The 13,145-nt window shown below is 44.8% G+C and overlaps 1 protein-coding gene across 7 annotated transcripts in view; it reads left to right on the forward strand.

Moving 5' to 3' along the window:
- The window catches only part of TCAIM (T cell activation inhibitor, mitochondrial), a 38,135-nt gene extending 27,455 nt beyond the window's left edge, over positions 1–10,680 (forward strand). For 3 of the 7 annotated variants that reach the window (XM_059077359.2, XM_059077356.2, XM_067005656.1), the window contains exons 9-11: positions 1,100–1,332; positions 2,278–2,409; positions 8,794–10,680. In XM_059077359.2, coding sequence (XP_058933342.1) covers positions 1,100–1,332; positions 2,278–2,409; positions 8,794–9,034 — 606 coding nt within the window. In that variant the 3' untranslated portion in view covers positions 9,035–10,680. The remainder of the gene's footprint in view (positions 1–1,099; positions 1,333–2,277; positions 2,410–8,793) is intronic. The other 4 variants (XM_067005655.1, XM_067005658.1, XM_067005657.1 and 1 more) reach the window with 3 other exon arrangements.
- The last annotated feature ends 2,465 nt before the right edge of the window (positions 10,681–13,145 follow it).

The following is a 13,145-nucleotide window of genomic DNA, read 5'->3' on the forward strand; positions in this document are numbered from 1 at the left end:
TGTATATATGGACCACATCTTCTTTATCCATACATCTGTCAATAGACATTTAGGTCGTTTCCATGTCTTGACTATTGCGAATAGTGCTGCTATGAATATTGGGGTGCGTGTATCTTTTCAAATTATAGTTTAGTCTGGATAGATGCCCAGGAGTGGGATTGCTGGATCATATAGCAACTCTATTTTTAGTTTTTTAAGGAACCACCATACTGTTCTCCCCAGTGGCTGCAGCAACTTACATTTCCCACCAACAATGTAGAAGGGTTCCCTTTTCTCCTCACTCTCTCCAGCATTTGGTATTTGTAGAGTTTTTGATGATGGCCATTATGACCAATGTGAGGTGGCACCTCATTGTAGTTTGGATTTGCATTTCTCTAATAATTAGCAATGCGTCTAACCTACTCTAAATCCTCTTTATCTTTTCATATTGGTTACATTAGACGTCTTTAGTAACCTTTGCTTGACCCTCCAGTCCCTTAACCATGATGTGGCACTTGGTACACTGAATTGATTGCTGTTTTGTTTCCCTGCACCCTGACCATGAGCCCTGGCAAACAGGGACACAAATTCTTATAATCTCTATATTCCAAGGACCTCAGTTTAGTGCTTAAGTACATGGTAGGTGCTCCATAATTGAATTTACTTCAATTAAGGGAAATTCTGAAGAAATACACTTTCTAATAGAATAGAAATTCTGAAGGAATAGACTTGGAGTTGAAATATGTAGACTTTATTTCTAAAACCCTTCTTTATTATACCATTTAATCTTTCTAACCTAATTTGAGATTCTTACCTGAATATTTAAATGTTAGTACTTAAGACTTATTTTTATTTGGAACATATTTCTTTTCTTCAGCAATCTCTTCAATTCCTAGCTAAAAGTTCCTAAGATTTACAGTGGTTTGTTTTGAATATTAATATTTCCAGCATTCCATAGCTTTTTTCTTATTGCTTACTTGAACTTTCCTTCTAGTAAAATAATTTATAATTTTCTTATTAGAATTTCTCAATACCATTTATTGGAGGCCTAAACTTGGACTATTAAAGTACCATAAAACTAAATATTCCTTCCCTTTTTTTCAAAAAAAAATTACTGTAGCTTTTTGAAAGATTACCGAGTTATTTTGACCTGCAGAAGAGGCTGATGCTTCTGGAGGACCAAATAAGCTATCTTCTAGGTGGCATCCAAGTTGTTTATATCGAAGAATTACAGCCAGTGTTGACACTTGAAGAATATTACTCTCTTCTCGACGTGTTCTATAATAGACTCTTGAAAAGTCGAATACCTTTTCACCCTCGAAGTTTGCGTGGTTTGCAAATGATCCTTAACAGGCAAGTATCTAAAACAATTACTTTTATTCATTCACTCAAGATGGGCTGTGTGTGTCCATGCATGAAATTGTTTTGTATTTCTATGTGTGATTCTTAGGAATTAAAGAAAGGAATGCCACCACCTCTGTTGGCAACACTCTTTTACACATGAGAAAAGCCAACATGAGAGGATTGAAAGATTGAGTCTCCAGAACATTCTGTAAATATATTGCCACTTACAGGGCAAATCAGTCCTGTGGAAAACTTTATAGGATTAAACTAATGTGAAATCAGCAGTGTGCGTATCAGGCACCATGCTCGGTGCTTAAATGCATCATCTCTTTAGCTCTCACAGCCTCACCATGCAGTGGGTTACTGCCCCCATCTTACAGATGAGGAAGGTCACAGGGCCAGGAAGGGTGTGGTCATCCTGATAGTGTGGCTCTTTGGGGACAGCAAAGCTTCAAATCAATTCTCCTATACAGGAAGTCCACTACATATGAACCTTCAAGTTGCAAACTTTCAAAGATGCAAACGTGCGTTCACCTGTCCAGTCTCGTCATGTGTCTGCTGTACATTGTCACACGCGTGCATCCTCTACAAGTGGTTGTGCTTTTGTGTACTTCACTGTACAGTACTGCAGAGAGTAGAGTAGTACAGTATCTTTATTTCAAGTGTTTTTTATGTATTATTTGTGTAAAAAGTACTATAAACCTACTACAGTACAGTGCTATATAACCAAATTGTGTTAGCTGGCTAACTTGTAGGACTTAATGAACAAATTGGACTTAGGAACGCACTCTCGGAACGGAGCTCGTTCATATGTAGGGGACTTACTGTACCTTTAAGGTGGATTTTCTTGATGAGTTCCTTTTCCATTAATCAGACTAAGAAAATCGTTTCTTTGGGGGTGGAGTGGGGGTGGAGAGCTCGCTGATTTTTCCTTTTACGTATGCTTTATTACAGTGACAGATATGCTCCAAGTTTGCACGAACTTGGGCATTTTAACATTCCGATCCTCTGCGATCCAGCAAACCTCCAGTGGTTTATTCTCACCAAAGCCCAACAGGCAAGAGAGAACATGAAAAGAAAAGAAGAGTGAGTGCTCTTAGCCCTCTTCCTGTCTTACCATTCTTTCTAATCGTTGAAAATATTCAGGTAGTCAGAATTCATAAGTATGGGAAATTAAAACTGTATTGAACTTAGGAAATCGACTGTATTAAACTGTATGTCACTTAGGAGTAACATATTGATTTATTCGCCCCCCCCTGGTTGTACCAGGGATTGGATGTGGCTGTTTTCTCAGTATAATAACCTCAGTTGCTTTCCCACCATGCACCTCAATTTGAGAAGCAGGGCTTGTTAATATAAAAGTCAACTCAGGAGCAGAGTGAAAGATAAAAGTATCAGAAAGAAACTGTGCAGATGGAAAAGGGGGGCAACAAGGGGGGAAAGCTCAGTTACTACTTGATTAATTGGAATCTTCACTGTTTAAAATTTTGAAATCTGCTGATAGAAGACAAGCCTCGTCTGCACTGTCATTAAATTGAGAAGAAATCTTAAGGTGAAAACGGTTTTTGGTTCATAAGCAGTGCTGTCTCTATGCCATTTGTATCTTTGAAGGAATCCTGTCATAGTCCGTAGTTTTGTAGGCAGGAAGATAGTGTTGAAGATGTTTCATGGGTCTACTGTGAAGAAAGGGAGAGTATTATATTCAAAACAGGGTGGTTTTCCTAAAGATGTGGCCTAAGGAGGTTTGGCTAGCAAGCATTCATTGATTCATGCAGCCGTCATTTGCTGTGACCGTTGTGGATCGGAAGCTGTGAAAGGCGCCACTGGTAGAAAGGTGAAGGCCTGGTCCCCAGGCTCGCAGGAGACGCAAGTGCCCTCAGTGTCAGGGGTGGTGGACGGAGAGGGGTCATGCGTGAGGGGAGCCAAGGCTGATGCTCTGGGAAGGGAACAGGAAGCAGAGGCTGTGGCCGAGGAGGCCGAGGCTGACGTGTCCAGGGAGGAGGGTGAGGAGGGTAAGGAGGGCGGGGGCGGGAGCCTGGTGGGTGGAGGACCGGGGTGATTGTCCGAGTGTGCTGGTGGGGCCCCCCTCTGGTTACTTACTTCTCTGGCCTCGCTGCCCGTTCTCTCCTTGATCTACACAAATTGCTTGTTTAAAAAGCCAAGGATGTGAAACAGAGAAAGGGTGGCCACGCAGGAGGGTTGTGGACATGATCCGTTTCCCAGGAGATGATGGGGTCATTTTATGCATCAAAAAAGTGAAGGAGTCACATATCTGTTTCACTTGTGGAATTGGTGACTGTTCCTGGCCAGATCCTATTGAACAAATAGCCCGCTTCTTGATTGGTTGGTGAGCATTTGTGTTTGTGTTACCTTTTCTAACCATAAGTTTGTTTTCGAACTCTGAGTCTGTTTCTGTGTTGTTAATAAGTTCATTTGAATCACTTCTTCTTTAGATTCCACATGTAAGTGGTATCATATTTGTCTTTCTCTGACTTCCTTCCTTCCCTTAGTATGATCATCTCTAGGTCAATCCATGTTTCTGCAAATGGCATTATTTTGTTCTTTTTAATGGATGAGTAATATTCCATTCTATGTATGTACCACATCTTCTTTGTCAATTCCTCTGTCTGTGGGCATTTAGGTTGCTTCCATGTCTTGGCTATTGCAAATAGTGTTGCAGTGAACGTTGGGGTGTATGTGGCTTTTCGAATTAAGGTTTTCTGCAGATATACGCCCCAGCAGTGGGATTGCCGGATCATATTATAGCTCCTAGTGTTAGTTTTTTTAAGGAACTTTCATACTGTTCTCCATAGTGGCTGTTACTGATGTCCATTCCCACCAATGACATAGGAGAGTTCCCTTTTCTCTGTGGCCTCTCCAGCATTTATTGTTTGTAAATGTTTTGATGATGGCCATTCCAACTGGTGGGAGGTGGTACCTCATGGTAGTTTTGCTTTGCATCTTTCTAATAATTAGCGATGTTTGACAGATGAATGGATAAAGAAGATGTAGCACATATATACAATGGAATATTACTCAGCCATAAAAACCGAAATTGAGTTATTTGAGTTATTTGTAGTGAGGTGGATGGTCCTACAGTCCGTCATACAGAGTGAAGTAAGTCAGAAAGAAAAACAAATACCGTATGCTAACACATATATATGGAATCTAAAAAAAAAAAAAAAGGGTTCTGAAGAACCTAGGGGCAGGACAGGAATAAAGATGCAGAGATAGAGAATGGACTTGAGGACACAGGGAGGGGGAAGGGTAAGCTGGGAAGAAGTGAGAGAGTGGCATGGACATATATACACTACCAAATGTAAAACAGATAGCTAGTGGGAAGCAGCCGCATAGCACAGGGAAATCAGCTCGGTGCTGTGACCACCTAGAGGGGTGGGATAGGGAGGGTGGGAGGGAGACACAAGAGGGAGGGGATATGGGGATATATGTATATGTATAGCTGATTCACTCTGTTATACAGCAGCAACTAACACAACATTGTACAGCAATTATACGCCAATAAAGATGTTAAAAAATAAAAATAAATTTTTTTTAAAGTTACCAATGTTGAGCATCTTTTCATGTGCCTTTTTTTTCAACAGTGTAAAATTTACCCCTTGAAATTGGCTTCTTGAAAGTCTGCCCTGTTTGAATTCTTTTGTGATTACCAACCCCAGGACATTTCTTGAGGGCAGGTGTCATTTACAGCCCCCCCAGGCCTTGTGACTATTAAGTGCCCATCAGCACTGGTTTTTGACTTGTTTTTCTGGGAAATGGCCACAAGGCGGCAGGATTTCTTCATGCCAGCTCTGCTGCCTTGGGCACCCAGAGCCTTAAGGAAACCCTTGTTTCTGGGTTGTAAATTAGAGTGGAATGTGCCAGAACAAACACCCAAGGGTTTTTGTCTCACTGCCCCTTCCCCTTCACCCCCAGACAATACCCAACCCCTGCCAAATCGCTCTGCTCAGTGTGCTGTCGTCCAGAGGCGGGGCGACTCTACGGCCGGAGCTGGAGGTGGGAGGCCCACCACTAGGAGACGTGGAGACCCAGGTGACTTTTCAAAGCTCTTCCAGCCCAGAAAGTCCACCATCCTTTGGGTGCAGTAGGCCTGCTTTAGCTGTTAGGAGGGCCCACCTGGATCTGGAGATTGTGGTCCCATCCAGAGGGGACCAGGCACTAGAGGGCCAAGGAGGGGCTCATTTGCTGGCATATCCTCCCCAGCTCCAGGACGGTCCAGCCTTGGGAACCAAGCCTGCTCCGGCTCTAGGGATGTGACACCTGCCCAGGTCTTAATATTCACAAGACCTGCAGGGCTGTAAATAAATAACACCTGTCCTCAAGAAATGTCCTGGGATAAGTAATAGAAAAAGAATTCAAATCAGTGTAGTATTTCAAGAAGCCAATTTCAAGAGTTAACTTTTATTCACACTGTTTTAAAAAAAAAACATGACAAGATGCTCAACATCCCTAATTATTAGAGAAATGCAAATCAAAACTACAACAAGGTCTCACCTTGCACCAGTCACAATGGCCATTACCCAAAAGTCTACAAACTATAGTAGCTGGAGAGGGTGCAGAGGAAAGGCAACCCTCCTAAGCTGCTGGTGGGAATGGAAACTGGTAACGGCCACTATGGAGAACATTATGGAGGTTTCTTTAAAAATTAAGAATAGAACTACCGTACGATCTGGCAATCCCACTCCTGGGCATATCTGGAGAAAACCATAATTTGAAAAGACACATGCACCCCAGTGTTCATTGCAGCACTACTTACAATAACCAAGACATGCAAGCCTCCTAAATGTCCATCAACAGAGGAGTGGATAAAGAAGATGTGGTCCATATACACAGTAGAATATTACTCAGCCGTATAAAGAACGAAATAATGCCATTTGCAGCAACATGGATGGACCTAGAGATGATCATACTCAGTGAAGTGAGTCAGACAAAGACAAATATGATTATCACTCATATTTGGAATCTAAGTTTTTTAAATGATGCAAATGAACTTACACAACAGGCAGACTTAGACTTCAAAAACAAAGTTATGGTTACACAAGGGGAAACATTGCAGGGGGAGGAATAACTCAGGAACTTGGTATTAACATACACACACTACTACATGTAACATAGAAAAACAACAAGTACCTGGTGTATAGTACTGGGACGTCTACTGAATATTCTGTGATAATCTATATGAGAAAAGAATATATGTGTATGTATAACTGAATTACTTTGCTTTACACCTGAAACTAACAATGTTGTAAATCAACTATACCCCAATAAAATCTTTTAAAAAAATAAGCACTGAAGGATAAACCAGAAATTAATTAATTAATTAATTAACTAAGTCTCACCTACCTTCCATTATGAGGCCTGATGATCTTGCTACATCGTATCTGCTGCTTTTTCTGTTTTTGCACTGGGTATTCTGTAGCTTTGAAATAGTGCCAGTAGATTTTTAAGGAAGGAAAAGAAAAAGGAAAAGAAAAATCAAATATTTTAGTTTTTGAGCGTTTCATCCACCGGTTGCTGTGGTAAATCAAACCCGGTGATTCATCTCGATTCCTGTCCTGCTTCCTCGTTCCCCACATCCCGGCCCGGCAGACCTCTCAGCTCCACCTTCTCTGTCTCTCCAGAACCCCTCCCGTCTCGTGTCCCTTCCCGCTGCGCCCGGGTCTCAGCCTCCATCATCCTGTGGTGTCCTGTCCGGTGTCCACACCTCTGCATGCACGCCCCCACCCCGTGGATCCTCAGCCCAGCAGCCGGGGCGAGTGGTCCTTTGAGAGCCCGGATGTGCTCCTGCCTGCGAGGCCCTGCCGTCGGCCTCCTGAACTCGCCTCCTGAGACGCTGCCCTCACCCCTGCTGCTCCTGCCAGAGGAGCTTCTTACACTTCTGCCCCTGGCCTGGAGCCCTTCTCTCCCATGGCTTCAGGCTCCGCCCCTTCCCAGCCTCAGGTCTCAGCTCCCCTGCCACCCAGCAGCTTCCCCTCATCCCTCCCACTTGCCGCCCATCTCCCTATGACACGCTGTTTTCCTTGTTCAGATACTGTCTGTGCCCCCCAAACAGCATGTGAGCTTTATGAAGGCAGAGGCTTTGTCTCTTTCGTTCGCTCCAGTGCTGGGGTCAGGGCCTGGCACATGGGAGGCTTCAGTCAATACTCACTGACTGGATCCACTGACGCTCATGCTTCCCTGGCCTCCTCCTGGCTCTGGGCTCCGGAGCCTTCATCCCTGTCCCCTCCAACACGGAGGGTAAAGAAACCATTTGCTGCTGGTCCCGTCCCACCTGCCCCCTTGGCCTGGGCCCTCTGCAGCCGTCTGCCCGGGCCCGGCTGAGTCTCCCCTCCCCGCCGCCTTCTCTCCTCTCCCTGCGCCGCGGTCCCTCCCTAGTCTGGCCGACTGCGTTGCAGCCACTCGGTGCTTGTTAGGCAGCCTTCTTGCCTTAGATGAAGCCTGTTCTGAGACAGTGGTTTTCAGACACTTTTGAGCTGCATCTCTCTTTATAAAGTGGATTCTCAAGTGGAAACCCAATTGATAAAGAAAGATCAAGGTTGGCAGATGCTCCAGTTGAAGAGGAAAGGAACTGGAGGCCATCCATACTCACGAGGGCCCTCAGAGCACCTCTGCACCACCCTCGGCTTGCTGAGCCGTTTAAAGACCACTGTTTTCAGCTAACATCTGGGTCCTGTCCTTCCAGCCCCTGCACAACTTTCTCCAGGTTGCCTGACTTGCAGCACCTGTGTCTTACCCGTGGCAGGCGGAAGACAGAACCTGTGCCCTGGTGGGGAGAGAGTGGGGAGGGTGGCCTCCTCCAGCCCCTGGTCCTGGGGTTTTTCAGGAATCTCCAGAAGCCGCTCCTGCCCGGGTCAGGGTTGGACTGTAGGGCCTCCTGAAGCTGCCGGTGGTGCTCTCGGCTTCCTGCTTTTCTCAGTCACCAACAGCTGTTCCCGGAGGAGGGATAAGAGGTTTTTGAATTATGCATTAATTAGACAACAAGGACCTCCTGTAGAGCCCACGAACCATACTCAATATTTTGTAGTAACCTACAAGGGAAAAGAATCTGACAAAGAGTAGATATATGTATGTATAAGTGAATCACTTCTCTGTACACCAGAAGCCAGCACAACATTGTAAATCAACTATACTTCAATTAAAAACATTTTTTAATTAGAAGTTAAATAACAAATAAAAATTTTTAAAAAGCCAAAAAACTTACTGTATTAATTACCTTTACCCCATTACTGGTAAAAAGATTTAACAAATACATAGAGATACATGTGGAAATAATAGGTGCTACAAGATACCTATGGACAGTCTTCTGAGCGTAAAATTTGGCCTTTGTGGATACCATTTTCAGTGTTGAGAGTAGAAAGTTATGGCCCAATATACAAAAATATTTTTTACATTTTATGTTCTTTTATTTGGTTATAGCTTATGGCAATCAGATGTTTGTTTTCAACATAACAGGTTGAAAGTCATTGAAAACGAATTGATGCAGGCTTCCACGAAGAAATTTTCTCTGGAAAAGTTTTATAAGGAGCCCAGCGTTTCAAGTATACAAATGGTGGATTGTTGTAAGAGACTTCTAGAACAATCACTGCCTTATCTACAAGGGATGCACCTGTGCATTTCACATTTTTACTCTGTTATGCAGGATGGAGACCTTTGTATTCCTTGGAATTGGAAGAATGGAGAAGCCATTAAATAACACAGAAATCTGTATTATTTTTTAAAGAGATAAGAAACTGCTAAACTTATTTAAATCCACAATTTGATGTAACAGTATTACTGACGTGTTACAAGAGCAAAGTTTCTAACTGCTGCTTTAAAAGTAGACTTTAAAAAAATTAATTTCTATTAGGAAACTTGTTTTAGAAAGGTTTTATCTCCCAATCTTGTAGTGTTTCTTATCTGATTGGCAGGACTGGTTGAAAAGATGTTAGAAGGAAAGGATTCTACAGGGTGAAAGAGATAGATATATATATATACACACACACATATATATATATATTTTTTTATGAGTGAATGTTGGTAAGTATGAACAGGTCTTGTTCAGTATAGCTCTGGAGTTGCGGAACTCATTTCTACCTGTAACAACTCAACGTGCGACTTTATAGATACATCACATGTATCAATACACACATGTGTATTTCGCAGCCAATTAAGGACAGTTTGAGTCCAAAACAGATGACTGATGGGTAGTAAAAATTCGTTAATCAAATTTTGCCTAAAGAGAGAGTAGATGGGATAAAGCAATTGAATGAATAAATGATATTGACATTATCATAAGCTGTCTGATACAGTTTGTTAAAGCATTTCCAGTAACAGAATTTAAAGTTTTCCTATGCATTAAGATATTCTAACTGTTGATAGCCTATAACCAAGAGACAGTGAATTTTTTTGAAACACTGAATGAGGTAATTCATTTGTTTCAAGGACAAACACTATCCAGAAAAATCCTTGTTTCTCAAAGAGTTCCATCAAGTAGGGCCAAGTTTAAAATGATTCAGACCATTCAGGATCTGCCACCCCTCTCAACCCCGGTCTTCCAATGATTAGAACGCTGGTTAGAGCCCCTCTGAGTCACCCCCTGTCTGTAGTTGTATGGACTTTCCTGGACCCACCACCCAGCCCAGCCCCAAGCCCTATAGACAGACACAGGGCTTCTCTCTGTGGATATTTCCCTTAGGATAATATTTTTAACCAGATCCAAAAACCTCTTCAGCTTGTTTCTCAAGAGAACAAGGTGAATCCAGGTTTATAACAACATTTTTGAGGCTCTTACTGCTGAAGAAATAAGAAAGGAATTTTTTTCCATAGTGCGTTAGGAAAAGAGATGTTAAAAATGATTCTCGAAGCATATGTTAAATTTATCTAAAACAATGATTATTTGAATGCTTTAAATTCAAATGTGTGTTTGAATAAGTATTGATTTGTAATTATTATAGTTTGTGCATATCACCCCTTTTAAGCTGTGCCTAACAACTGTACTTAATTTCTTTTTCTCATGTAAAAGTGTTGTTGCCTATAAAAGTTTTCCAGAGCCAAATGACGGGAGTGAAAAATTCTTTAGAGGTTACATAGGAAAATTTATTTGAGGGAATTCCCTGGCAGTCCAGTGGTTAGGACTCCACACTTTCACCGCCAAAGGTGAGGGTTCGATCCCCTGGTTGGGGAACTAAGATCCCAAAAGCTATGCAGTGTGGCCAAAAAAATAATAATCATCATTTATGGAAAAATAGGTTTGGATTATGCCATTTCTAAAATCAACTAATACAGAATCCTCAGTAATATGTTTTGAATTGGACTTTGTCTCAGAACTATTACATAATAAGTAATAAGTTAACCAGATAATTGTTTTCTCATTATTCATTTGTTAATAGTTTACAACTATTTCAACATAAAGGAATCTACAAAAAATGGGTGGCCTGTTTGACTTCCTCTTCCAATCTAACATAAAAGTTCTGGAAGACTCTCTCCCACCACTGAAAACTAGGACAGGATGAGACCCCTCTAACCTCAAAGCCTTGGGTCAGAAATGACCCCCAGAGGGACCTGAGCTCCAGCCCCAGGCCAGAGCTCTCCCAAGGAAGAACCAGGCCATGAGCTTGCCTGGGGGCTGTACCCTCTGCCCAGGCTGTCCAGTCAGGGAGGCGTATGTCCAGAGCCACGTCCGTCCACAGGACAGGCCTCCCCAGGCCCTGCTTCCTCCTTTCTCTCTTCAAAGCCTCTGCCTCCAGGCAGCGTCCCTGAGCTCATGAGAGGGGTGTGGGCCTTGAGGGGTGGACAGGTGGGCAAAAGGGGCACCAGGGCTGCCTCAGGAGCCAGCTCACCTTTGGAACCTCTAACCCACCCCTCCCTTGGCCTCAGTCTCCCCATCTGTGAAACATGCCCATTCTTGGAGCTCCTTCTCACCTTCAGTGAGTCTGTCCCAGGAAAACAGAGTCCTCCCTTGGATGGTCCTTGGCCACCAGCCCAGGTGCCTCTTGCTGCTTGACAGCTGGACGAGGAAGAAGAGGAGGAGGTGGAGCAGCCAGTGACCAGACAGAGCAAACCTGGGTCAATGCCATGGGACCGTCTTCCCTCCACACCCATCCTACTGCAGCCTGGTTCTACTGGTCACTTAAAACCCTTCCCTCGTGGGGACATGCCTTTTACAGAGCACATTAGGGACCTTTTTCCATAAGCTGACAAATGTTGCATATAAGGAAAATGAGGCCCCAAATAGTGCAGAAACTTGTGCAAGGCCCTTCTGCCTGCTGCAGGCTGAAGAGGTGGGATTAGAACCCAGGAAACCCCAGGGCTGGGAGGCATCTGCACAGACAGGAGCACCCCCAGCTCTGGGGGAGTCCACCCCCAGGTCAGCGCCAGGGGTTGACAGGATCACAGGTCAAGCAGTACAGCCCCACGGAGGCAGGGACCATAGCAGAGACAGTGATCTTGGGGTCAGGCATGTCAGTCCTGGCCATGATGGTGCACACGGGTCAGCGGGGGGCACAGCTGACTTTGCCCCACTCTGGGTACTGTTGTGAGAACCGGGAGGGGAGGCACTCCTCCTTCTCCTCCTGAGTGACCTGGCAGTGCCAGTCAGCCTTGCCCCTCCAGCCAGACTGCTCGGGCAGCCCCCACTGTCCCTGCTCAAGCTGGGCCAGGGCGTGCACTGGGCCCCCACAAGTGCTTCTAAGTGTCATTCTGTAAGCAACACTTGCACACGACTGCCCCAAAGTCCATCACGGCACTTCACGTGGGCGAAACTGGCTCAGCACAGGGCGTGGTGAGCCACATGACATGGGGAGGGGGCCATCGGATTTCACCCTCAGAATCTTTGGGAGGCAGTCAGTTTTTCTTTCTGTCACTACCCCAGGCACTGGCCTAGACCTGGTGTCAGTCGGTACAAGGCAGAGGCTTGCGGGTGGGCAGGATGAGCAGAGAGGCCTCAGGAAAAGCACTGGGACAGGGAGGCAAGCCCGAAACCATCTATGTAGACAGCAGCCCTGCTAATTCACTTTATCTGCACCCAAAAAGGGCAGGATTTTTTTTTTTTTTTTTTTTTTTTTTTTTCAGTACACGGGCCTCTCACTGTTGTGGCCTCTCCCTTTGCGGAGCACAGGCTCCGGACGCGCAGGCTCAGCGGCCATGGCTCACGGGCCCAGCTGCTCCGCGGCATGTGGGATCTTCCCAGACCGGGGCACGAACCCGCCGTGTCCCCTGCATTGGCAGGCGGACTCTCAACCACTGTGCCACCAGGGAAGCCCTGATTTTTTTTTTTTTTTTTTTTTTGCGGTATGCGGGCCTCTCGCTGTTGTGGCTTCTCCCTTTGTGGAGCACAGGCTCCGGACGCGCAGGCTCAGCAGCTATGGCTCACGGGCCCAGCTGCTCCGTGGCATGTGGGATCCTCTCAGACCGGGGCTCGAACCTATGTCCCCTGCATCGGCAGGCAGACTCTCAACCACTGCGCCACCAGGGAAGCCCCAAGGCAGGATTTTTAAAGTCTGGGATAAATCTTTCCTAAGAGATTTCCTAAGATCTTTTCCTTTCTTATCAGTCATTCAGTGAGGACTTGGGCAGCACCTCCTGTGTGCAGGCACTAGGAACATAGCAGGGACTGAGTCTTTGAGGAGCTGGACGCTGAGCATCATTTAGCCTTCCCTGGTGTATTAGTGTCCTGTGGCTGACATAAATTACAAACTGGGCAGGGCTTAAACAACAGAAAGTTATTCTCTCACGGTTCTGGAGGCCACAAGTCCAAAATCAAGGTGTCAGCAGGGCCACACTCTCTCCAGAGGCTCCTCCCTTCCTTTCTTTGCCTCTTTCAGCCT

This window comes from Kogia breviceps, chromosome 10 (assembly GCF_026419965.1).
Source record: "Kogia breviceps isolate mKogBre1 chromosome 10, mKogBre1 haplotype 1, whole genome shotgun sequence".
Classification (NCBI taxonomy): domain Eukaryota; kingdom Metazoa; phylum Chordata; class Mammalia; order Artiodactyla; family Physeteridae; genus Kogia; species Kogia breviceps.